This window comes from Gavia stellata, chromosome 9 (assembly GCF_030936135.1).
Source record: "Gavia stellata isolate bGavSte3 chromosome 9, bGavSte3.hap2, whole genome shotgun sequence".
NCBI lineage: Eukaryota > Metazoa > Chordata > Aves > Gaviiformes > Gaviidae > Gavia > Gavia stellata.
The window spans coordinates 31,555,427-31,581,381 of NC_082602.1; the positions used below are offsets into that span (position 1 = coordinate 31,555,427).

General features: G+C 41.2%; 1 protein-coding gene across 1 annotated transcript; it reads left to right on the forward strand.

Moving 5' to 3' along the window:
- The first annotated feature begins 4,320 nt into the window (after window positions 1–4,320).
- Window positions 4,321–20,320, forward strand: PLEKHS1 (pleckstrin homology domain containing S1). Its single transcript, XM_059821539.1, has 13 exons — window positions 4,321–4,351; window positions 5,602–5,693; window positions 5,799–5,905; window positions 7,260–7,394; window positions 8,747–8,822; window positions 9,498–9,605; window positions 10,292–10,387; window positions 13,966–14,076; window positions 15,070–15,185; window positions 16,499–16,708; window positions 16,819–16,920; window positions 18,844–18,979; window positions 20,252–20,320. The coding sequence occupies exons 1-13, from the start codon at window positions 4,321–4,323 to the stop codon at window positions 20,318–20,320; spliced, it is 1,389 nt and encodes a 462-aa protein (XP_059677522.1).
- The last annotated feature ends 5,635 nt before the right edge of the window (window positions 20,321–25,955 follow it).

Here is a 25,955-nt window from a genome sequence, read left to right on the forward strand (position 1 = left end):
ATCAACCAAAATACATCCCAAAACCTTTCTCAGCCAAGAATACAGATGGTCTTCGGCATCAAGATAAGATTTACAGTGTCAGTTGAAAAGTAGTTTAGAAAAGTAAGCTGGCATTGGGTAACTTGGGTTAGGCAGGCCACATCCTCTCGTAGAGTAAACAAAAATTGTTGAAAATATTTTAATGGAAATATCCTGATCTACCAGTGCTTAATCTTGCCCTGTGTATAAAATGTCTTTATACTGTAAACTGCACAGTGGTCTAGCAGTTCATATGAAAATGTTCTTCCTATTACTTCTGGCAAATAGCTCCATCTTAAACTATTTTCTGACATTAGAGCTATTCCTGTTTTACCATGAGAAATGTGTCCAGTCAACATTTCAGTATTTGTTACTTCTCTGGAAGCTCTTTCATGTCTTTATAGTTCATTAACGTTTATTTGCTTACAGTTTAGCCTGTTTTTAAACTTCTGTTAACAATATTCCTGTCTCCGAAACTATCCTTTTATTCAGACACATTGTAGCTGTGAAGCTAGAGAGCCTTGGGAACAATAAAGGAGCAAGTAGGTGCTCTGAAACAGGTCATTTAAGTTTTTAAAATAATGCCAAGGAATGTAACAGCATAACAGGTAAGGAGCACATTTCCTCTTGTGTACTGCTTTTTTCTTAAAGGTTCTTTGAGAATTATCTTTTATTTAAAAAAGGCCATAGCAGATTTATCTTAGCTTAGAAGCATTGGGAAAATATAAAAATTGCTAGAAATATTCCCTGGTCCAGCCTACAAGGGACTGCTGAGAAAGGATCAAGAGGAGTTAATATTAGTGAGTTTCCTCTATGAGTAGTAAAAGCTGTTCATCAACATTACCTTAGATCATGTCCAAAACCCATTAATATTATTTAAGAAGAAAATTTCCCACCAACAGACGTCACATCTGACTGGTGATGTTTACATGCTGAGGGCTGTGCCAGCCCAAGAGCCTGAAGGAACCCATTCAGAATAAGGAAGCCTGACCCGTTCACTTGACCAAGGCCAGGTAGCTGAATAGTGACTTGTAAGCCGTAGGGCATTTTAGCTTATTTCCTGATCAAATTTACATCTAGTTTCTGTCTAAAAGCAATTCCCTTGCCATCTGCAGGATTAGCCAAATAGTTTAGTTTGTAAAATCATTATCATTAATGATATTCTGGGTGTTTCTGGAGAGAAGCCAAAAAATTCACCTGCAATCAAGACAGACACTGGCACTGCAATGAAAGTACATAAGTAGCGTAAGAAATCCTGCTTCACCATTGTATGTTTTAGTAAATGCTATACTTTAAATCTGAACTTGGTTACATTTTATGGTACTTTATGATCTTTTAGGGTTCTTAATGTTGCTTTATCTTCCAGTCATGGGTGGATGTTATGTTTTAGACACAGCTCAGGGGAAATGAAGGGACTGTTTAGAAAGCTGAACCAACAAAAACAAGCTGTCTCCAGTCTTTTTTCTGCATGGGAGACATTTATGGCTGCCTCAAATGTGCATATTTTTTCATTGCTTGTAAGTGAATATTAATCTTCTGGATTTCCCCTTTCAGAACAGTCTTTAATTTGCTTCCCATGGCAGAAACAGGAATTTCCTTGTTGGTCATATTTCAGGGTGTTTGTATTTATACAGGAGCTATAAGAAGGCAGTCACAATGCAGGCAAGGACACATCGTGTTTTGCTGCAGGAGGCAATACAGGGAATCTGGAAATACTTAAAGGTGTATTTCTCTAAAACCTTCTACACCATAAAGACATTTTGCCTGTAAGTATTAATACAGTTTGTTTTCCTTATCTTGGTATTACATTTTTGAAGTTTTATAATAGCCTAAATCTTAATAATTTGAAGCATTTAATTTGCATTTTGATTGAAGTGCCACATTGCATTTCAAAAGGTTGAAAGCAATCAAATCTCATAATACCAGGCGTACAAAAATCTGAGGGGGTATAATCATGGAATTGGCATTGTCTATTCTGAATTAGACATAACCTGTTTAAGATGTTACTTTCCATTTAAGAGAAAAGACAATTAAAACAATTAAAAACTTTTTCCCAAAATGCAGCGTGAGATAGGACAACTGTAATCTTACAGGTTTTTGTCTTCCCACCTGCAAATCTTGACTTTTACTGAAACCTAGAAAAGACTTTTATCCTGTCATAGGCTCTTGGAACATTGTTTTGCAAGAATTGCATCGTTTGCCAGTCATGGTGACTCTGTGAGTCACGTTGAAAAGAATATTACATTGCCTTTCATTGCAACCCCAGGCGTGTGCCCCTAATACTGACACTAACAATTTGACTTTGCGTGCAGTCGTTTTTAGTTTTGGAACTTGCTTTTTTGTCCTTTTATTTTGGTAGGCAATAGATGAAAACCCTAGCAATAAATTTTATAACAGTCTGTCAGAGCATTTGTACAAGAAATCTTTCTCCCAAAAAGGCAAAATTGCAAAGGTTTCCCTAAAAAAACCACCCAAAAATAGAGGCAGAAATGCTCTGCAGAGATCTCCAGTGGACCTAAGTTTGCAGTGGGTCATTCTCATTTACAGCATGGTGTTGCCTGGAACAGGAGGTGTTGAGGTTTAGTTGTGTGTCAGAGGTAAAATTTTGTGTGTAACCCACCCCATGTCAGGTGAGTGAGGCCAGAAAATAACGAACCATTTCTGACCACGACTCCTGATTTTTACTGATGTTTACTTCTGGCACCATGGAGTAAACCACTGAAGAAACAGAAGCAAAGGAAACACCTTAAATTTCTCAGTCCACCCAGGGAGCTCAGCAAAGAATTAGAGAACAGCACTTGGCAATTGTTCAAATTTTGCCAGAAGAGGCTCTGCAGCTTCAGGTAGCACACATGTTGGAGACTGTGTAACCTCGTTGTAGCTAACAAACAGCGTCACGCCAAGTTACTAAAAGGAAAGGATTTGATTTTGCAAGGAAGGAGAGCTTTGGGGTAAGGCAAAGGGAAACTTTTGAAAAGTTTCCTAAATTATGCTACAAATAGACATGGTATTACAAATTGGAAATTTAAGTATATGAGAGAAACTAGATGTGATTTTAAATAAACAAGAAAGCAATTGTGAGATAATAAAAAACTGTCCAGTGTGCAAAATGTAGTGCTGTGCATGCAATCGATTGGGAGGAGTGCAGAGCTGACATACGAATTGCGAAGAAATAGCAGTACTTTGGAGGTCTGGCTCTGTTATCCTGACACCCAAATGGTGGTGTTCTTGAAGGAAAGCACCAAAAGGCAAATTAGCTCAAAAAACCACCAATGGAAGCCTATTAACCAAACCCACCTTTTACCTTCTAAATGCTCCATCTTTGTCTTCCTGCACTTATCTAATCCCACAGACTGCTGCCTGCATGGTTTGTTAAAGGGTTATTTAACAAAATTTCAGAGAAGTCCATGGAAATGCATTGGTGCATTCTGCCTCCGTCCCAGCCTCCATTCCCATCTCTGCCACAGCCTGGCTATGCCAATGAGCAGGTTATTTCTTCTCTGGTTTACAGTGAGATTCCCATTTCCCTGGTAATATTGGAGGAAACATTGCAAAAATAAATTGATGTAAATAAAAACAGATACTCTCTGTTTACCCCTCTGAAAAAAATCATAATACTAATCCACCTCTTAGAAAGCTGTGAAGTTTATTTCATCACTGTTTACAAATTGCTCTAAGGGCATTGCATTAAGAATGTTACAGACTTGCAAATTATTGTAATTACCATAGTATTATGACTAGATTTTCTAAATAGATTGTAAACTCTTTAGACCAAGCTATGCCTATATTATAACAGGGCTGATAACACTGCTAAGGCAGTGTCAGAAACATATATGGGATGCAATATTCCTAGGTTACAGGTATTGTGTCTAGTGCAAAGGAAGGGGCAAAATGAAGTTCTGTTGGCAGGTCTCACCACTTCCTAGGCAAATAATCTCTTTGGCCTATATAAATCTATAATTTTTATTATTTGTAATTTTACAATTATATTAGAATAAATAGATTATAATATTATAGCATATAATGTATAATTTACTTTATAATATAAAATATTATGATTTATAATAGTATGCTTAAATGAATAATAATTATTATAATTATTTATACAGTGTATTATAGATGTTTCTATGTTTATTTTATATAGTTTAATCATCACTATGAAAATAAACACTTGTGAAATATTTGTTATTTTCTCAGGCAACTGCGCATGCAGTGAAATGCTGCTCAGCAGCAAGCAAAGCAAAAGGAATTAGCTTCAAGGTTTTTGCTCTCTTTACTGTCTGAGTGGAAGAAACTATCAGGATGGCTTCTACAAGTAAAAGAAATTCTGCAGGTACAAGATTTCATTTACTGAGATTTGTCAGTAGTAAGGTTGAATCAGGTTTCAATCCATTCTTATGAATATATGATACCGTTCTCTTTGCCTTCCACCTGCCAAGGATTTTGTGGTAAACAATAGGTGAAAAACAGGGGAAAATAACATACTAAAAAATTTGGACATCTCATCTGGACTTACACTGTGTGCTAATTCTGCCCCTCTGCTTCCTTCCATAAAGAATCTGTCCTAAATGCAGCATTTCCCTTTATAGCAGAATTTTTCTTGTCCCTGACACATAGGTTGAACTGACATTTGTAAAAAACATTGAAATCCTTAAAAATTAACTGGGAACTGGAAGATACAGTCAGTATCTCTAAAGCACTGATGATGAAGTCAGTCACCTCCACTGAAGTCAGTAGTAAATGGGATTTCAGAACCAAGCGTTTCTTACATTACTACAAAGTTTGGTCATGTTCTATTTCCCAGAACTTATGTGTATTCTCTATTGTCCCTGACTGGAAGATCCAAATTGAGGTTGACTGTGCTCCTTTCAGTCACTGGATTCTTAAAAAAATCTTAATTTCCCATACACGGTTTATAGCTTAAAAAATGGAATGAGATTACCACTTCTTTCACTGGGTATTGAAGTGCATTAATAAAACTGATATTTTGATCAAAAATCCACCAGTGATTAGAAAATGTGAATCTCAAACTACAGCTGGCCACAAAGTGTGAAGGGTCATGAACAAATACATACATTCAGGCATTTTTCCCCCCAAGGTTTTAGCTCATCTTTTACTTGTAAGACTTTTTCCTGTTGTCACATCATGATTCACAGCGTAAGATGATGTATCCTTAGCTGTGTTTACAACCTATCCAAATTGAATGCCATCTACAAATTTCATTAGGGGGCTGTTTACTGTCTTTCAGATCACTAATTGCGAAGTTAAATAAGACCAGACTCCAGAAGTTGAATAAGACCAGTTACATAAGACAGATATCTTCCGAGCCCCCTACATTGTCACTATCATTTGTTTACAGTTTGGGCCAGTTGTCAGCAGTAACATTAACATCAGGGAAGTGTGGCCTGGCCCTATATTTTATAGCCTTGATTTGTGTTTGTCTTCTCTAATTGTAACGTGCTTTATGGCCATTGAAGCACAGAAACCCAACGCTCAGCAACAATTTCCAGTTCAAGCAGATCTTTGTAAGAGATTAATAGGCAACAAATTAAGTAATGGTGCCGTTCATTTCTCTTTGATTAGTGAGAACTCAAAATACGTTTTGCCCTGAAGGTGGAGTCTGCAAGCACGGATTCCTCATCAAATCACCACCTGTTAAACTTTTCAGCTCACAGGTATGCTACCACAGATCAGTCTTATTCCAGCAATCCCTCAACAAGAATCTGTTATTTCTGCTATCCTGGATTTTAATGAGACACAAATTACTTTCTCTTCGGCAGAATTCCTGGAAAAGGCGTTTTTTCATCCTGTCCAAATCCAGCAAGGGCAATTACATCTTGAAGTATCTAAAAGGCCAGAACATAAAAGGCTCCATAGCTGTCGATCAGTATGTAACTCAAATGCACCACCTTTTTATTTTAAGTCATGTATCAACGCTCTTAAACGACCACTGACTGTACAGACGCTTGTTCCCAGTTGAGGTTCTTGATCCAAATCCTGCTGAAGTCCAGAAAAGATTCCCTTGGGCTTTTGTAGGCTTTGGGTGCAACTTACAGTGTATGATATATGTAGAAGTAAAAATCCTGAATTACTTTGATGAAATTTGGTACATTTGTGTGAGTGATTAGGGTGATGTGGTATCTGCAAACCAGACACCTTGGCTCCGTGATCCCAAAAGCTGTATTCCTGTAGTAGAAGATATTTTATCTCCTGTGAGGGCAGTGCTATGCATTCATTCACATGTGAGTGAGGATGAGCTATGCCACTCTTAACTGTGGCACACCTTTCCCACCTTACGGCTTTACAAAGTGCTTTGCAAGTTGTGCAGAGGTCTCCTGGCTTTCACATAGCCCTTTGGGCTCATGCTGGCTGCCCCACTGCCTCTTACTCTGCTGAGAAATTGCTCTGCTTGGCTCTTTTGGGTTGGTCATTTCATTCCCCTCAGGCCAGTGCCCACTGCAGCAAGGCTGGTTGTCACTGGCTTTGTACTAGCACCCTTTGCCATGTCACATGTGGGAAACAGTAAATGTAAAGGGAAAAGTAAAGGTTTTACCAGTCAGACCTGGAGCTTAATATGAAGGCTTCTGGAATTGTTAGGCACTGGACTCACATTGCTGTTATGCTTCTTCCGTTAAAAGATTTGCATTGCGAAGCTTTTGAAAAAATTCCAGCTTGTTCAGTGGTATGTGGTTACATCATTACCATCATTATTGTTGTTATTACTTTTACTAATTTAACTGCTTGGAAGTTAACAGTAGTAGTGCTTCCATTTAAGTATCCATTAAGAGTACTTCTTGTTGGTTCCTCTCCCCCTCCATTAAAACACTGTAAATATACAATTAGTTTCAAATCAAATGTACTGTTCTGTAGCGGTTCAAAAACATCTGCCAGGAATTTTTCTTAGTATCATTTCTTTTCAAGATTCTATGTTAGACCAACAGCCCCTTTTTTTTTCAGAAATGAGGATCCAAAATCTGGACACAAGTCTTTGCAAAAGTTGATTTTATTTTTTTGCTTGGAAGTTTTCTTCATTGAAAGACCACCTGTTTTGAATGTGTGCACTTATTTTCTTGATAATTTTTTCTGTGGAAAATTGTTTACCTTTTCCCATGCAGCTCTCATCATATTATGCTATGCTTAGAGTAAAATACGCACATACACACAGATATGTATGTGTGTGTGTATGTTTGTATGTATGCATGTATAGTTATATAGGATGTTTCGTATGGTTATCTTAACAGAATCATAAATATTGAAGTTGGCATAAGCAATTCTGAAATTATGGAAGCGGTGAGGAAGATGTTTAAATGCCTTCCTGAACAGTTGATGTCCATCAGTACTGGAAACAGATGTTACTACCTCATTGGGAGCAGCAGGTAGGCATAGAAAGATGTGCAAATGCAGTATGACATTACAGTTAAGCTAAAGTAGCACTAAGCCGCTGCCCCAAGGCAAGGTCCTACTCCTTCACAGCCACTCCCATCCCTTCCTGTGCCTCAGCTACTGATGGCATAGCTCCAGGATGAAACAATTCACCTGTTTGATCTTTTCTATGTTGTTTTTTTTTTCTCCCTGTGGCCGGGTTAATCTTTGCTGGTTCAGATGGGTGAGCTAACCTTCCCTGCAGCCACACTGTTACAACGTCCAACATGTGAAAGTAGTGGGAGCATGTGGCTGGGAGTGGGGATGGCAGCAGCAGTACATCGGTGTGGCGGTGCCATGTCAAACTGTACCGGTTAAAGGTCAAGGAAGAGCAGAGAGCTTTGTCTTCTCACCCAGCAGCTCCTGGGAGTTAGGAAAGCTTCTGCTCCTTATGGATAAATCACAGGAAATAATCTTGCCCTGGAAAGTAGGTTCTTAATCAAGGGAAGCAGATTGAAGGGGAAATATCTCCCAAGGGAAAATAGATCCTAAAAGGAATGCCTGAGGCTTTTACTGCAGCAGGGTGGTGTGCTCCCTGCTCCCCCAGGCTGCAGTCCGGTCCTCAGCAAGGGCAGAAACTGCTGCTGTCGAGGTGATCAGCCAAAGCTTGGTTAGGTGAAGGAGGACATTTGGCACAGTGCTCCTCTGCTGCTGCTTTCCAGCTTCATCTTCAGTTTCCCAGCCACAAGCGTGTCAGGGGGTTTTCTGCCTTTATGCAGAAGAGCAGCTGATGTGTGAAATGCTGATAAGCGCAGAAGAAAAACACATACCTGCGTGTTACTTGAGCGTGCCACCCCAAGCCTTCCCCCAGGGCACTGCTCTCACAGCCCACACTCGGTGGGAAGCATTCCAGAATTAATCCAACTAAATCCACCACAAGCATGAAACAGGGCTTCAGGGGTCCTTTCATGGCATGTTTCTCATCCTGCTCACCCAAACACATTCCCAAGCCTTGTTAGCTGTCTTTATAGCAGGACTTGGCAGACAGCACTACACCCAGAAAATGGAGCAGAAAGCACTGTCCCACCTCTCCATCTCTCTCCCTCTCTGTGTCTCTTGCACAGGCACACACAGCCCATCCTGCATACCTTTTAGCTCCCAGTCCTGGGCTGCACCTCTCTGAGGTCAAACTTTGCCATCTGGCTATATCCACCCAAGCACTCTGTCTTGAAAGGAAGGTGCAGATTTTCTCCGTTGATTTCAGGAAGCATTATTTTGGGCCCCATAGGAAGAAGTAGGTAGGCAATTGGGTTTTCCTTGTGTTTACCTGTGAGTAGGTTTTAATTTCTGTTGTTCCAACCTACAGGCAGGAAACAGAGGACTGGGTCACTGTGATATCTTCAATCTGCAGGGAGGCCAAAAGAGGTGGATGCTGCCCTCAGGTGACATGTTACTGCACTTTATTTTAGAAAGAAAGAAGTTTGCAATTTCATTAGAAACCTGTGGAAAGGAATTTTCCTGATTTTGACCTTGCAAGTTGGCTCTTGCCTTGGTTAATCAGAAATTCATTTTCCATATAAATCCTGTACCCTGGCTTTATGCATTAAGCAGGCATTGCACAGTCTGTCTGTGCTGGGATTGATTTTACGTTGAATGAATCTCTTTGAAGAGTAAGCCACATGGAAATTAGGAGATGATTGATACTGTGCTGCAATGAATTGCACCTTTGATGCATCAGAATGAAAACTTGTGTATTATTCTTACCGTGTTCTTTGTGGTTCTATTTACATGCTGGTTTACAAACTGATCCACATCTATTCTGTCAATGTAGGAGCAGCTGGAAGCTCTGTTAGTTCAAGCTCAGGCCCAGGTTTCTGTACCTTGTCAGCCAGCCAGGCCTACTAGTTCAGACTCGGCACTAAGCTACTTACATCCCTACAGCTTCCACTCAGCTCAAAGTGCAAGCAGGGCAAATTTATATCTGCCTGAAAAATGCCATGTAGACTACCTCTCTGAGCCGTTAGAAGTAAAATTTGGACTAGCGGGATGCGTTGGTACATTGTCGTCCATGCTCATCAGGTGCTTGTTTTCTTGCACTGCTGTCATCTTATTTCTAGAACCAAGATTTTCCAAATCCAGAAGTCAGAAGCCGGCCCTCTTCTTTGCCACTATTCTTGAATTCTGTAGATACAACCAGTTTCCTGGAACGGCAAAGCTACCAGAAGGTAAACAGAGTGGCCATCCTTAATAATGAGTTTGCTCCTAGGGGTGACTGTGAAATTTGATTTGCGTAGTTGCTTTTTTTCATCAAAAGTTCTTCAGAGCTTGTGCAATGGGTGCCTGGGTGGTCTGGTCTGCTCTCTGGTGGGGTTCCTGGGTAGGACCTGAATGATAACATCAGAAAGTCCCCACAAAGGAAAGACTTTTGAGGAAAGTCTGCATGTAAGTAAAGGCAGGTGTTGATGGCAATGAGAAATTATATTCATTGGCTGCCTCAACAGACTGGCAGAGATTAGTGGGCATAAAATAAGACCCTGCAGATTCGTTTCGACATGCCTTGGCAAAGTCATGTGATGATTGTTTTGACAGCTGCCTCCCACATTCCTCCTGTTTTGTGACTGTGCTTTTCTTCATCTCTCTCTTCAGGCTGTAAAGCCTAGAGGGGAGTTCAGGTCCAGTTCCTCTGTGCCTTCCAGATCTTCTCCCTCAATATTTAAATAGAAAGGAAGGAAAGCATTGCTGCTGTCCCAGAGCAATTGCAGTCCCTGTCCTCTGGGGACAGGCTGAATAGCAGCCAAGGGATTGTTGGTTTTCACCGGTCACAAAGTCATATGCAAATGACCCAGCTGGAGGAAGTTGAATGCAGGTGAAGCACCTTTAGGAGGAGTCAAATTTTTTCTTTTGTATACAGGAGAATGGTCCCTCAGAAGACAAGAACAGGCCTAATTCAGACCCTGGCCCTCATCAGGCTCTGTGTGACTCACCAAGAGGAGTTTTTCCAAATCTGGTGAGCAGAACAAATCAAACAGCTCTTGACTTGTTCAGTCAGCAGAAGTGACTATTGGCTCTTGTCTCCCCTGAGTATCTGTAACTAGAGATTATTGATCTACTTTCCAAGCATGCTGAGTTGGTTTTCACTATGAATGTTTCCTAAATATCGTTAGTCTGTTGTTTTGTTTAGCACTGAAAAGAACCTTCTAAGAACTTGCTTGAAATACCCTTTGTTTACTTTGTTTCTTAGAGGCAGATCCTCAGAGTTTCTCTGCAGCAATTGCAACTTGTGGTAGCTCTCATAAACTTGATCAAGAAAAGTCTGAAGTTGCACTGCTTGAGGATTTGCTCCTCCCATCACAGTTCTCAGCTGTGCCACAGTCTTCCTAAATGGTTTCTTTCTGCAGCCTCTGCCAGTAACAACTGAATCAATGTAATTGAGCTACAGAACAAGGGCTTGTTAAATTGAGGCACACCTCAGGGCTGGCCTTCTGTAAGCATAAATATGACTTCAAGTAATTTAGCTTCCATATCTGGCAGGAATGATTTAAAAAGATACAATGATGAATGTTATCATGTATTATTGGCTAAGTGTTCTAACCTGTGTTCCCTGAACAAACATCTGCAGCAGTTTCAGATGGTTTTCACCTATCCTCTGCCCCATATTACTGCCTTTGCAGCGGAGTCAACAGAATAGAAAGCACAACCAAGGCTCCACCACACCAGTATGCAGTTTGGCAGCTGAGTTTAAACCCATCTTTATTAGTAGTTTATGCATTGGACTATGATCTAGAGTGGCTGAGATACAGGGAAGAGAATCTATTCTGCTACCATAGCTAACAGGGTGGTAAATCACTTGCTACAGTCACCATCCATGTGTACAGGCTGGCAGCAATTATGAGATAATACAGCTAAATTTAGTGGAAAGTAGTGAAAATAGTTAAAACTACATTGCAATGCCATGGGCAGTTAGCACAGCTCAGCCAATGCACAGTACTTTATGAAACTGCAATAATTCAATTGTGAGCAGCTCTGAAATGCATTGAGTTAACCCTTAGTCTGATTTAACCAGTGCTGCTCTGGGTGCATACCAAGGCGCTCTTTCTGTCTCTTTCTTATGCATGCCTTTTCTGTCTCATTCATTAATTCGTCTCATACTTATGGTGCCTCAGAGAGCATGCATTGCATGCAGCTGTTCAAACTAGGGCAGAGTGACCATGAGGGTTAAAAGATAAGGAATCTGGGTTTTATCTTTTTAGCCTGAAGCAGAGGGAATAGCAGGAAGCTCACACTTCTATTTCAGCGTGTGTGAAAATAAATAACTTTGCCATAGATCTAACAAGAAACAAAATTGTTCATTCGATAAAAATATTTCACTTGCCTTATAAGTTCAGCACCTGCTAACATCTCCGGATCTATTCTCTGCTCAGTGATGTCTAGACAGCTGACTTCCAGATTAATCCCTTGTATTTACATCCTGTTAGAAGTATGACTCCACATTTCTAGTATCTGATTAGTTTTGCTTTTTATCGGTGGTTCCCTCATCCAGGCCCAGATCTTGAAAACTCTTTGGTCAGTAGCCATTAGTCATGCAAACAGGCCTATCAATGTCAGTTGAGTCCAGTCACGCAGGCAGGGACCCCGCCACCCAGGAGAGGTTTGGGGGCCTGACTCCCTTTCAATCCACATTTTGGAGCTACCAAACCACATCTGACTCAGCAATTCAGTATCAGCTGTTTCGACACACAGCTTTCAATACCTGAAATGCATCAAAATAAGGAGCCCTGACATGTATCACCCTGTACTGCTTATTACTGTATTGCAGGCACCTAGGCATCTTTGTCAGGAGTCTGGCTTCAGTATCTGTTAGACACACCTGATTTTTTGAAAGAGAAGTTCCTCTATCCAAGGCCAACACATAACTTTTGACCCTTTCCCTAAGGACCCTAAAACTAACAATTATTCAGTTGTTCTCCAGGTATCATTGCCATCTTGTGCTACAGCCAATTTTCTGCATCATCTTTTTCTCTCTCATGTAAATCCACACCATTGTTCAACAGAGACTTAAGGAACTTGCTTAACTGTACGTCTGAGAATAATTGTGCACTGAAGTTAAATGCACTGCTCTGGTTGTAAAGCATCTGGAGGAACAGAGATGTTGGCAAACTGCTTTAGCGAAACAGTGCTGCTGCAGCTTAACCTTCTCCTTCCCATTGTCCCAATAATCTGCAATGGTGCCAAGGGGAAATGGTGCATTTGGCAAAAGGTAGCCACTGTCAGTGTTTGAAGGCTCAGTTTGGGAAGCTGATGAGTGCTGTCTGCTCTCTGAAATTTCCTAGGAGCTGGAGATCTCAAGACTTAATAAAATCACCTCCTCTTCCCCTTTTTCGCCACGTGTTTACTTGTTTGATTGATCCAAAGCCCCTGAAGAGTCACTAGGAAACTTGTTCATGACTTTATATCATTACCACAGAGCCAGTCTTGTTCCTGCTGGGGTTTTGTTATGCACTTCTTGAAGGACCGTTTGTAGGTTTGTTCTGACTCCTACAGCATGTGGTTTTTATGTCATTTATACCAACAAGAAACAAAAATACATTCATCATCTTTAATTTCTATTCAATGCCAATTTCTTCTCTTTACATGTAAGAGAGTAATTAGTTTAATTTACTTTACCTTGAAAACAGTAATGTATTCTGTAGCATATTTAGCAATTATCAAAATGATCACCGTGGAAACCAAGGATGTAAGTGGAGAGATAAAAAATGGTTGCATTACAAACATGGCAAGGGGAATTGTATTGGGAGGCAGCTAAATACTCTTCATTATAGTGAAGTCAACAAGGAGACATAAAAATAAATAATTTACCTTTGTGACTTAGAAAGGTAAAATTGGTAGAGGGATTAATTTCTCCTTGACTTATCAAATTGCTGCAAACTCAGTATTTCAGGTATTTATGAAGGCAGGATATCACTCAGGACACAAAGGATTCAATGTCAGATCTTCAGCCCTCTGGGGTATGTTCTAGTTCATGGAGAAGTATGAGTTAATAGACTTCTCATTAGTCAGGGAAATCCCAAATTCATTCTTTACTTGATAGCAGTTAAAAAGTTCTTAAAAAGGACATATATCTCCCAATCCACTTCTAGATTTCCTACAGATCTTTTTTCCTAGTGTAAGGATTTCAGAACTGAATGCAAATAAAAAATCTTTTGCACACAAGTGACCCTAATGCATGAAGCTTCATACATGAAGTGTTTAACCCAATTGATTTTTAAACAAAATAACAGGTTGTGAACATACAATCAATTGCAACTGCCTGGTTACCACAAATCCATCTATGAGAAGTACTAATATTAGTGGCCAGTTTTGTCCGGGTACAGTGGATCTTAAAAGTATAAGTAGGAGCACAACTGCAGAAACCTTGTTCCTAAAACAGACTGGCTCTGAGCGTATCTCTCTTTAAGGAGAAACATGTCTTCCCATGTTTTCTGTGGATATCTGCTGATTCTATTACTTCTCCACATAAATGGAAAAATACGTGTTAAACAATCTGTATAACTGAACCTGTTGAATACAAAACCATTCTTTTAACAGGATAAAAATCTGGGAAAGAGTGAGGAAAGTCTGCTGTCATCGGATACGGAAGAAGACATCAAAAAGGATGAAGACGACTATTACCAAACTCCCAGCAATATTTTAGCACAGGTAGTTTATCAGTTGTGAGTTCTGCTGGTTTCTTAATGGCTCCAAGGAGACAGGAGATGTTTAATGAGCCAAAGAGGAATGACTATGAGGAACCACTAGTACCTTGCAAAAGAAATACATAGATAAAGCAGTAGGTAATAGAGCTTTCATTTGTACAAGAAAAAATAAACTAGACTCATTCAAAGGATCTTTCTGGTAGAAAGTGGCATTTTGACAAAAACATTGCTGATTTTGTTGAAATTCCCCAAATTGACTGTTTCATTGTAAATGGCTTTCGCCTACTGGGTTTTTTTTTTTCCAAAGTGAAAACTTCATTTGGAAAATGTAGCTGTATATTATTTTTATATATATTAAAATGTAATTCTGTAGAAGCATCAGTAAGCTGCATAAAATGAAGCAGTACTTTAAAACCGCTGCAAAACATTTTGGTATCTACATTTTGCTGTGAAACAATGGAGCAGGAGGAATCATACTGGTAATTTTAAACAAATTTTGGCACCTAATTTGGGAGGCTAAGTTCTCTAGGCTTCCCACGTAGTTTGTGGTCAGGAGAAGCTAAGTGGTCAGTCTTCTACAGAAGTCACAGCCTCTCTCCAAAGACTATACAGCTAACTGAAGGACATTGACAATATGATTTTGTCATATAATTTAAGTGCTTTAAGTTAAACACACCCAAAGTACAAGACTCTTTTTTCAACCTGCTTAAATTAAAATGTAACAAAATTTTTGTGATAGTACTTTAGAATATAGCTGTTTATGTCCCAGCCTGAAAGGAAAGCAAATGGTAGTGTCAATATTACAGGATAACATTAACTTCTAAGTTTCAACCACCTTTCTAGCTCACGGTTTCTTGGAAGTGACTTATTTGGGGAGAGCCAAGCTATATTAGCCAATGTGTTTAAACAACATGAGCACTGAACAAAATAAGGAAATTAAGAAGATTTTTTCTGTAGGCAGAGCAAGGATATTTATATTGTTATGTCTTTCCAACAGTGCACTGTTGAAGCATCAAAGCCTGACCCTACAGCTGAGTCTTATGTCCCTGTGCAAGAGAAGCCAGTGCAGAAAAACCCAGTAAAGGAGAACATTTATATGTCAATGAAATCACTGTAAGTAACAACTTCATTAAGGTTTTGCAAATTGAAAGTGACATAGTGGTAAAGACAGAGCTGTCATTTGTGATATTTGCAAACCAATATCTAGAGGCTGCATCTTGTTTGAATGAGTCTTTCCTTGGTCTTGGTTCAGAAAGTTCAGAACTCATGGGAGTGCCAGAGCGAAATTCAAACTCATCAACATGAAATTTAAACTCACTTTGCAAACTCATGCATTTAGACAGGCTCTGACTATAGGATGCAGAACTTTTTGTTGGTTCCTACTTTTTCTAGGTTTTCAAGACATAACAGCCTACCACTTTATTCAGATACCACAGCCAAGCTCCAGCAACCTTTCAGACAGGTACTCTCCAAAGCAGGCAGCACTATCTAGTGGTTAAAAGAGAAAGGTGGACATGGGGCATTAGCTCCCAGCTTTTCCAATAAGAAATTATGTGATCCTGAGTAGGTCATCTCCTTCCTTCCATTTTCCTCTCCAAAGAACAGGTCTGATGCTGTGTACTTTGAAGGTGCAGTCTTTGGCATGTCACAAAGAAAGACCTGATCTTTGTGTCACAGTTGTAGTGCCACAAGCAACCTTTGCAATCTCCACGATATAGCACAGTATACTGAAGAGAAGTGTGCCTACACGGTAAAACCATACCTCCTGAGCCAGAGGACTGGTCGTTAGCTTTTAGCTATAGCCTGCCACCTACAGACAGTCAACTCTTACGCCACATAGTGGGAGGTAATTGGAAATGCAGACCCACAAACCATTTTATTCCAATAGATTTATTCAAGCTCGTCTGTGTCTTTGAGGGCCCCTGGAGGGAATTACTATAGCAACCTCACAAGCCTATGCCATCTGAGCTAAAATACACCAAGAGCGGCTTTTGCTACTAACACCAGTCTTGTTTGGGGTGTGGAGGGGAGTGAGCTCCAGGCATTACAAATCTCCTCAAATAAACCTAAAAAGCATTCAAGCATATCTGAGTTATTGTATCTCCCAGGGGACAGCATTAGATCCCTGCAGAAGCCAGTACAGCCAAGGCCAACAATCTGTACTGTTTCTTTGTCAAGGCATGTTGTTAGCTGGAATGTTTTCAGGCTTAATAAATAGTCTTTAAATACTGAAAAGGTTTATCTTGGGACTTATGATCTATTTTTAGAAGGAGTTTATTTTACTTAGCTATAATTTTGTCCACTGGATATTCTGCAAGAACTTGTTATTCTTTGCTTCACTGATGGCTGTTTGATCTAGCTTCAAACACAGCGAGAGTACCTGGAATCACCAAACCAGTTGATTTCTTACCACCATTCCTCTTCAGTAGGTTGCTGGATGAGAGTTGCCAGCTCACGTGCAGACGTGATGGGCTCCTGTCTCCTCCCATATGCCAATACAACAGTGCATGCTCAAGAGACTTGGAAGCAAACAGAGACCTAAAACTCCCAGAAAGCAGCACCAGCCAGCAGCCAACCCTTCAGAGAAGGCAAAATTCATTACCACTTTCGGTGGTTCAGTTGTCTGTACTGCTCAGGTAAGTGTCTTCTCCACTTTTCATTGCAGAGAAGACAGATGTGTCTTCTCTGTGGATTTCAGTTGAGGTACTGGTAGAGCATGCCTGGTCTCTGATGTTTTCTCTCACAGTCAAGTTACAGAGGGGACCCAGCTGCAGAAGTTGGATATTTTTGTCCCCCTGGCTGATATCAAGAGTCACCTAAAACTTACCAAAGCAGCAGGACAAATATGGTAAGTTCTGGATGTCTTGTGATGGTGCCTGTCAGATGTGAATGAGAGACAATCAGTGTAGGTACAGAAGTGTACAATACACATCCATGTACAGTTTTGGCAGTGCAGAACAGGGCAAGGTCAGTGTGTGCTGGTACTTCAGTGATTCCCTTCTGCTCTTTCTGACTCTTCACGTACTTAAGTTTCTATTTTTTTCCACTGCTGTTGAAAAGGGCTATATAGACTCGAGATCCTGTAGCATGCTGTCTAATAATTAGCGATAAAGTCCCACCCCAAAAGCTGTTCTTCTAATGTTGGTGTGAAATCACCTAATTACTGCTAGTCAGTTTTACCTTTGATTTGGTGAACCACAATGATGGCATGTCTCAGAGATATAGTGAGGGGATATATCTTGTGATAGCGTAAATGGGGCCTTTCAACCAAAAATCTTGCAGCCTTCAGGATAGGTGGCTAATAACCCTTCGTTATTGATGACAAAGCCAAAAATTAGGAAGCACATACAAGGGATAGACTTCAAGTCCCATTTATTTGACTTCTGTACCCCCTTATGTACACTTAAGACTTATGAAGGAAAAGGGTATTTGTGGAAAGAGCTGGCAGGCCTTTGGAAAGCCATAAAACCTGTCTGTCACTGGAAAGGGTGACAACATGGAACCTATGGGCACAGAGGGAACCATTTCCGAACCTACTAAATTCAGCGATTCACTCTCTTTCATCAAATCCTTTCTTATCTTTTTTTCCCTTTAACCTATTAGCCCATGTCCCTCATATTATTGACCTGCATCACTTCATTTTGTAATTTAAGTAGTAGCACCTGCAAAGCATTCTGAGACTCTCTAGTTAAGTGTGAGCTGTAAGTGAAAAATTATGTTACAGAAATCAAGCTGACTTGAGTTGGATGCCAGCATAAAATTATCTCCAAATTAATCCTAGCACTGGTTCAGTGGTAGGAATGAATGCTAGACAGAGATTTTGACAAGTAGGTGTAATGGGCTAGAGCACATATATCTTCTTAGTAGTCCCATTGGAAATTAGTGCTCTCCCTAGATCTTCAATATTAATGACTAGGATAAAGAAGAGGGAGTAGAAAAAACATTCAGTATGTACTCCTGTGCTACCTGTTGATCCTTCACTGCCACACAGCACTGAGACTGCCATTTGCTGTTGCTCTCATATTCACGCCGATCAGGGGCACTCTGTGCACAGCAAGTCACTTTGTTTCAGCCACTGTCAGCAAGAAGAAAAAATACTATTGTAAAAGGGACTGGAAATGGGATCCCATCTCAATAGTTGGATCTACATCTAAATTTACAGAGCTTTCTCAGTGGAAATTCATATTGAAAGAATTTGGAACAGAGAACTAGGTCTGACTGTCAGGTCAGCTAATTCTAAATAGCTTGTCATCAAGGAGAGTCTATCAGAGACCAGCAAGAAAGAGATACTGGAATTTCCATAAGGGTCCTGTCAGGACAGCAATGGATCTCTGACCCTTGCAGTTATATCATAGATAAAACACATGATAATAAGTTTTAATTCCATTCTTTTGGGATGACTTTGGAAATCATCTCAGTCAAACATAGGGCTAAAACATCTGCAGCAGCGTACATGTACCTACAGTGAGTCTGGCCGACGCTTTTAAACTGGAATCCCCAAGTCTCACTGGTGACCTTGGTGGCACCAGTCTCACTTGTTAACAGGCTGCAACGTCACTGTCATGTGCGCTTTTAGGAGGACCCATTGGGACGGATGAAGCAGCTTGATTTCAGCTAGAACCAGATCAAAAAGTTGCAAAGTCATTCAACCTGTGTGTTATTTCCAGAGGGCAGTACCATAAGTGAAATCCTGTTCAGCCATTGTCATTCTGTTAGCAGTAACTGGCTATCCCGTATGTTTGTTTCATTGTCTGTCCTCCAAATACCTTAGTGTCTCACAGTGGACTGGACCTTGCCAACTGGGATGTTTGTTTAATCACGGAGACCATGTAGTGGCTGTGAATGATCTGCAACCCCAGGACGTGGAGGAGGCTTACTTCTTCATCAGCAGGTCCACAAGAAAGGAGGTAAGCTTGACTAACCTGAAGGTGATAGTCAAATGAATCAAGCCAAGTGAGAAAGCAAGTTGCTTTTTGCATTTCAAGCGGCTTCATTCAAACCAGTTTACTTTGTTTTGAGTTTGGCGTGGATAACTTCAATACCAAATAGCTCCTCAGCATCATTCTGATGTAGCATCTCTTATTTCTGGGCTATTTGGGGAATACAAGGTCAGCACTGCTGTGTTTAAGGAGGTGATCTCAAAGAGTCTGAGCACCCCCAAGAGATACTACCAGGCAACCATAAATTAGACTTACTTGGTACTTTTTGGCTAAGGCCTGTGAATTGCAAACTTTGGGAAATAAACAATTGCCTCCAGTGGATGTGTAGTTGCTTATAGTGATTTCAGGTATTAAGGGCAGAGCCCTAGACACCTACCTCCTGTTGGTTATCAAGCACTACACATGTCCTTGTGTGATACCCCTTTTTTTGAAGAATGTGGGAGATTTCTAAGTGACGCCTTAACACCACTGTGATCTGCTACATGTTGATACCTATGTTTGTCCCAGATGAACTCATACTTCAGTATCCAAGTTCTCTGAACACATTCATATTTGAATTCTGCTGAGAAAGTTGAGGTCATCAGATGCTGTTGCCATCTAAAGAAAAGAAATCCAGTGTCAGCAAGAAAAAAATACTCATCTCTCTTAACAGGGTATTTTTATTTATCTAGTTAAAATGCAAGTCAGATAGCAGCACAAATATTCACAGAATCACAGAATCATTAAGGTTGGAAAAGACCTGTAAGATCATGAAGTCCAACCATCAACCCAACACCACCATGCCCACTAAACCATGTCCCACAATGCCACGTCCACACGTTCCTTGAACACCTCCAGTGAGGGTGACTCCACCACCTCCCTGGGCAGCCTGTTCCAATGCTTCACCACTCTCTCAGGAAAGAAATTATTCCTAATATCCAGCCTGAACCTCCCCTGGTGTGACTAGAGGCCATTTCCTCTTGTCCTGTCACTAGTCACTTCAGAGAAGAGACCAACACCCACCTCTCTGCAACCCCCTTTCAGGTAGTTGTAGAGAGCGATAAGGTCTCCCTCAGCCTCCTCTTCTCCAGGCTGAACAACCCCAGTTCCCTCAGCCGCTCCTCATAAGACTTGTGCTCCAGACCCCTCACCAGCTTCATTGCCCTTCTCTGGACATGCTCCAGCAACTCAGGTCCAGCTATTGATCAGATATTACAAACTATAAAAGTTTGTCTTTTTTTTTTTTTTTCCTTTTTTAAGGTGAAACTTACTGTATGTAGGATTCCACATTCAGATATCTTCCATGTTAAAGGCTGCTCATGTTCCTGAAAAAAGACTTCAGTGATTAAGTAAGTGCCAAAGTTCAAGGGAAAAGATCAGGGACAATAATGTGATATATAGTGCATGGAGGTAATCTTTATCTTCTAGAGGTGCCAAACACCTTTTGTTGCTGAAGTACAAAGAATAGAGAACATGGATTTCATTTTCATTTTATGTCCTAATAACTTGTTTTGTTGTCATGAATGGCATGTGTTTGGCTTGTATTTAATGTTGGCATGTATTTCAGTTACATGGGGAAAAAATGATGGTCAAATCATTTATGAAACCTTTGCACTGTGTATACTTTGTACTTCAGTAGAAAGTACTGGTTCACGCCTCTGCTCGTCTCTTTACACTGAGTGACATTGATTTATACTGAACTCCTAATCAGTTAGGGGTGTGGAAACAACCTACATTTGGAACAAAGCCATGTTTTCCCTAGTTTCCCCTTAGCTACAGAAAGGCAAAGGCAAGCTGAGAGCTGTAGTGTTGGAAGGAAGGCTGGTAAATGAAGTGTTGTGTAGTGATTCAGTGGGGCCTCCTTATGTGTTATGCTCCTCTTATGTTACAGCCACAAAAATACATTCAAGGGATGACAGGAAAAAGAGCTGGCTGGAGAAAAGGAATGTGTCTGGAGCACCTTTGGGTTCATTGGCAGGCAAAATAAGCCCTAAGTGAAGAATGAATGAATGGATTTGGGAGAGAGGAGGGCTGGCCTGCTCTCTGAAAGTGTTAGTGGTAAAGAAAGCTGGGAAAACCAGAGAGAGAAATGATGTATATGAAGGCATGTGCACTCAGCCCAATGCAAACAGCGTTCACTGAAAGAGTTTTGATGCTACCAGGTACTACCATAGGGATGTCACTGGTACCGCAGCATTTCCAGAGCAAGTGCTCATTTGTTTCCGAAACAAGGACATTTCCTGTAAATATTTATTTGTGAATATGTCTTGCTTCCATTGCTATCATAGAAACATGACTGATTTTCAGCTAATATCACACCAAAAGGTGTTGGTCCTTAATATGGAACTGCCTGCAGGGGTGCCTTTGGTGGATGGCAGAAGGGAGCTTTGTCCTGTATTACAGCAACCTCTGTTGCTTACAGAAACATGGAGTAGTATGGTGTGTGTGCAGAGCACATAGCTATTCTCTATATGGATACGTACACATTTGTATATACATGTTTGTGTGCGGGGGTATTTACATACATATATATTGCTGTAAGATAGGTGGTATTAATATACAACGATGTGGCAACAAACCGAATCACTGTTTTTGCGTACAGATAATTTTATGTTGCCAGATACAACCAAAATAACTAGGCATAGGATTATTGATATTAAGAGATTTATATAAGCTTTGATTAAGGTGGATGTGGCCCAAAGGAGGTATTTGTCCAGCTTCCAATGGAATTAGGCCAAGTCAGCTACTACAGCAAGAAACTACACTCACTAAAAGCAGCGTTGGTGCCACTCACTCTAGTAGTAAATTTGACAAATGTGCTTTGTATATTTTCTTTAAAATCCAGTCTGGAGTTTTTCAAAAATCATTATAAAATTTTATTTAGCCGAAGATGAAAACAGCATCGGTAACTCAAAATGAACAGACACAAATATGTATACAATCTGTTCAGTCTCAGCTCCTAATCAAAAAATTAATTTCCAGACTGAATGTGTCCACAGCCTGCCTGCTTTAGAGATAAGAGTGGGACATGCTTATTTCTCAAGGTGGGAAAGGATCACTTTTTGATATTTTTATTTCAGTGGTGTTCAAAGGCTGAATTCTGCATAAGACAGAAGGAAACCCCAGTTCTAGAACTACAGAGGCTGAAAATGGAAGAAAAGACATTCCTTGGGAGCTCTTCTCCAAAGCTGCTATGCTACTCCTTTGCTCTGCACTGCCTCTTTGAGTACCAATAATCCATTTCTGCCTAAGGAGTCTCTGAGGGATGGGGTGGCTGGCCATCACCATACAGGGCTTCTTCCAGCTCTGTAACTGTGTCAGTCTGCTAGGATAGTCCTCTAGGCCTGAATCCTAAAATCACAGATCATCTAGTTCACGAGTATCCACTGAAGGTATCACCCTCAACCTTTCCTGCCCAAGGTTTGCCTAAGCTCTTCTGAACTTTAGAAAAGGAAAGTCCAAACCTTCCTGTGTTGTTCCAAGACTCATCTCTCTGTATAATTAGGAAGAATTTTTTCTAATATTTATCCTAGATGATCTTTTCAGAAAATGAACCTGATTTTTTCTTGCCCTGTTTTCAGTGGGCATGAGGAATGCTTGATTTCCACTGATCTTCATTCTGGAAGTTGTTTTTTCTGCCTGTTCTCCCTTCTCTTTTTTTTTGACCAAACATCCTGCATTCTTTCAACATTTTTTCAAACATTTCCTGAAAGTGGTCATATGTCACTGAACTGCGAGACAAATACCTCGTGTTTCCAGTTATGGGTGAACAAAGGTGAGACAGCCATATTGCAATTTCCTGGAACTTCATAGAGAAACATTTCCAAAAAGAGGTGGACTGGCGAAGAAGCTGTGAACTGTACGTGGTGGTGGGAGGAGAGCCACTGATGTGGAACCTCCATGCGGCATTGTTGCTGAAGCAGACATTGCGCAATGCGTGCTGCACCTCTCAGCCATGGAAGAATGTTACTTTTGGACAAAAATAGGATTTGGGTGGATAAGGCATGCACAGGATAATTCCAGAATATTTCAGAAAGCTGGGTGATTACTTTGGTACTTCATTAAACAGTTACTGGTGTGTTACCCCATAATTGATTATTATGTCAGTTTTCACAATGATAAATGCAGATAATTAATGTCACATATTGGCTGATTCATAACACTTACAGAGATACAATATGGAACTGACTTCGGTACAGTAAATTCTGGTAGGGTGTGTGAAGTTGTCTGCCCACATAAATGTGTTAACACTTTACAACACATTGTATTCTGTGAATACCTCACTTTCTCCTGACACAGCCCCTCCTCGTCCTCCAAAGACTACCTGCAACTTCACAGTAACCTGCAGCCGAGTAACCAAACAGCCCTTTTTAAAAAAGCTACCCTTAAAAAACGAGATCAACCTCATTCTGTAACATTTTTCCCAATGTGAAAATTTTACCTTTCTTCAAACGAGCAAATTCTGCTAAATCTCTGGGCTGTTTCTAGAAGCGACAGCAAAGAGAAATGCCTACACACATGGTACTACCCAGTGCTCCCTTTTAGTCCTGGAAGACCTGAAGGGAATGTCTTTAAACTCATGCCATCTGAGGGGTAACTGGTAATTTTTTAGATTGCCTATAGGCATTTTAAATGTGTCGTGTAAGTACACACTCTTAAAGAAATAGGTGACATTGTAGCTTCTTTTTGCAGCATGCTCTGTGGTGTCAAAATCTTTTCTTAGCTGATCTCCAGGTAAGTTTTGGGCTATGGAGGTTTCCTGACACAGATGTTTAAATTGACATGAGCTGAAATTCAGTGAATCCACAGACTAGCGAATCCGTGTAAAACAAAGCTGGAAGAAGGCTGCAGATCCTGAAACCTTCTTGCACTACTGACTCCATGAAGTAACCTGCTTGGAAGCAGGGGCCATTGCTGGCTGCAACACATGCCACTGAGTCACTCAGCATCTGCAAACTTCGTGTACAAGAGAGACAAAACCCAACCGACTGCAACATAGATTACATGATTAGCTAACGATTAATATGCTCCTCACTGTTTTATTTCCTGTCATTGAATACAGCCAGTGCCCTTAGGTTGTTTCCCTGGATGTTGATTCATGGCAGATTCCCGTGCTGCACTCAGTCATTAGTGGCTGCTAATTTTCCTGCCTGAATTCCCCAATATGAATCATGCTCTTTCTACCACTCTAGTACCCTTCTGCAGCAGGAAAATGGCAATTGTCCAGGAGAAAAGCAAATTCCAGAACAGAGAAAAAGTAATGGTAAGAGAAGTCTCCAAATTGGTGTGAGGTCATTGAAGTTAAGGAAAATAAAAAGCCCATTGTACAGTAAGCATAAACCAGACCACACAGCCCCTGCACTTCCTCTCAAGGGCAACACTACCGAGAACTGGGCTCAGAGTCATATACTGATCAGAGAGAGCACAAGTCCTGCAGGAGAGCGGGTCCAGCCAGGAAAGGGTATCTGTGCTGTCTGCGTCCATCCTGAACCGAGCCAGAGAAAAGCTCTGCGTAGTGCAGCATCTGGCCACAATGCATAGGACAGGATGTTATTTAAAGTCCCTCCAATCTGGGGTACCCAACCCAACCCAACCCAACGTGCTTCAGTGTGGCTGGACTTTCAGTAAATGGAGTCAATAGAGGAGCGGCTGCAATAAATGAGAGCGATGTCACCTTGCACACCGGGGAGAGAGCGGATCAGTGGTGAGCTGGGGACACCAGGTGCTTAATCTATGTTTTGCCCCAAATTTTCCAGTGACCTCAGGAGAGCCATTTCCTTGCACACACTCAGTAAAATTCAAGAAGTGATTTCAGACACATTTGCATCATGCTATCTCTTTCTTACAATGAATATAATCTCCAGCATCGCATTCAATACTACAAATTGTTTTCCCTCCCAGAACACGTGCTGGAAATACCTCCACCAGACCTGTATGCTACAGGCGGGAGGGCTGGTGCATCAACGCCCCATGCTGTGGGGAGATGCTGATGTTCCCATTCAGTGCTAAGGGAGAAGCCACCCTTAGTGCCCTGCAGAAACATGGCTTACCCTCAGTCGCCCTTCAGACAGCACCATCATGAGCGAATATTAGCTGATGCTCCCACTTCCCTGCAGGGAACGGGCTCACCCCAGTTGTGTGCCGCTCATGGAAAGCTGCACCGAGCAGGGTCTATAGAAATCTTCTCAGTCAAATGGATTCATCCAGCACCTCAGCCCCATTAGGGGACATAAATACTAATACTCACAAGGGCACTTCTTGCTGCTGCTCCCTTTGTCAGTGCAGGGGCTAGAAAGAGTGTACTGAATCCTCAGCAGAAAGCCTTAACCTCAGGACCATCTACCTTGGGGTTTGGGGAGCTGACAACGTAATCTGAGATGTGCTGAGGGCTGTTTTGGTTTGTTTCCCAGGGATGAACAGCCGTCCCACGTACGTGCCTCGCCGTAGCCAGCTGCTTCCCTCCTGCAGGCCAGCCAGCAGGTCGCTGCGAGGAACTTGGAGTGTGCCAGGCAGTTCCTAGAAATGCCACTGGAATTTCAAATGTTCCCTTTAGCCCCTAACCACTTTCTAATTTATTGCATCATTTAAAGAAAAGGAGAGGCCAGCCAAGGTTGATGCAAATCTTTCATTCAGCAAAAACACCTTAAGAGAAACTGCATCTCCGCACTGCAGCAGCGAGGATGCTCAGTGGCCAGAAGCCCTTTGCTTGCTGCTAACAGCTGCTCAGTGACTCAGCCGTCTTCCATCTTACAGCAGGACCAGCTCTTCGGGAGGCACCAAGCCACTGTGGTGGCAGCAGGACTGGGTTTGCAGCAGCAAGTGTCTGGCCGTGTTGAATTTTCCATCCTGGGGTGCCTGGGTCACTCTGTGCCAGGGAACTGGTTTCTTTTATAACCCAGCACTGGAGGGTGAAGAAGTTAAGCAGTGGGTAAGAGTGCTAAGACCCTGGCTATCAGTGGTGCTG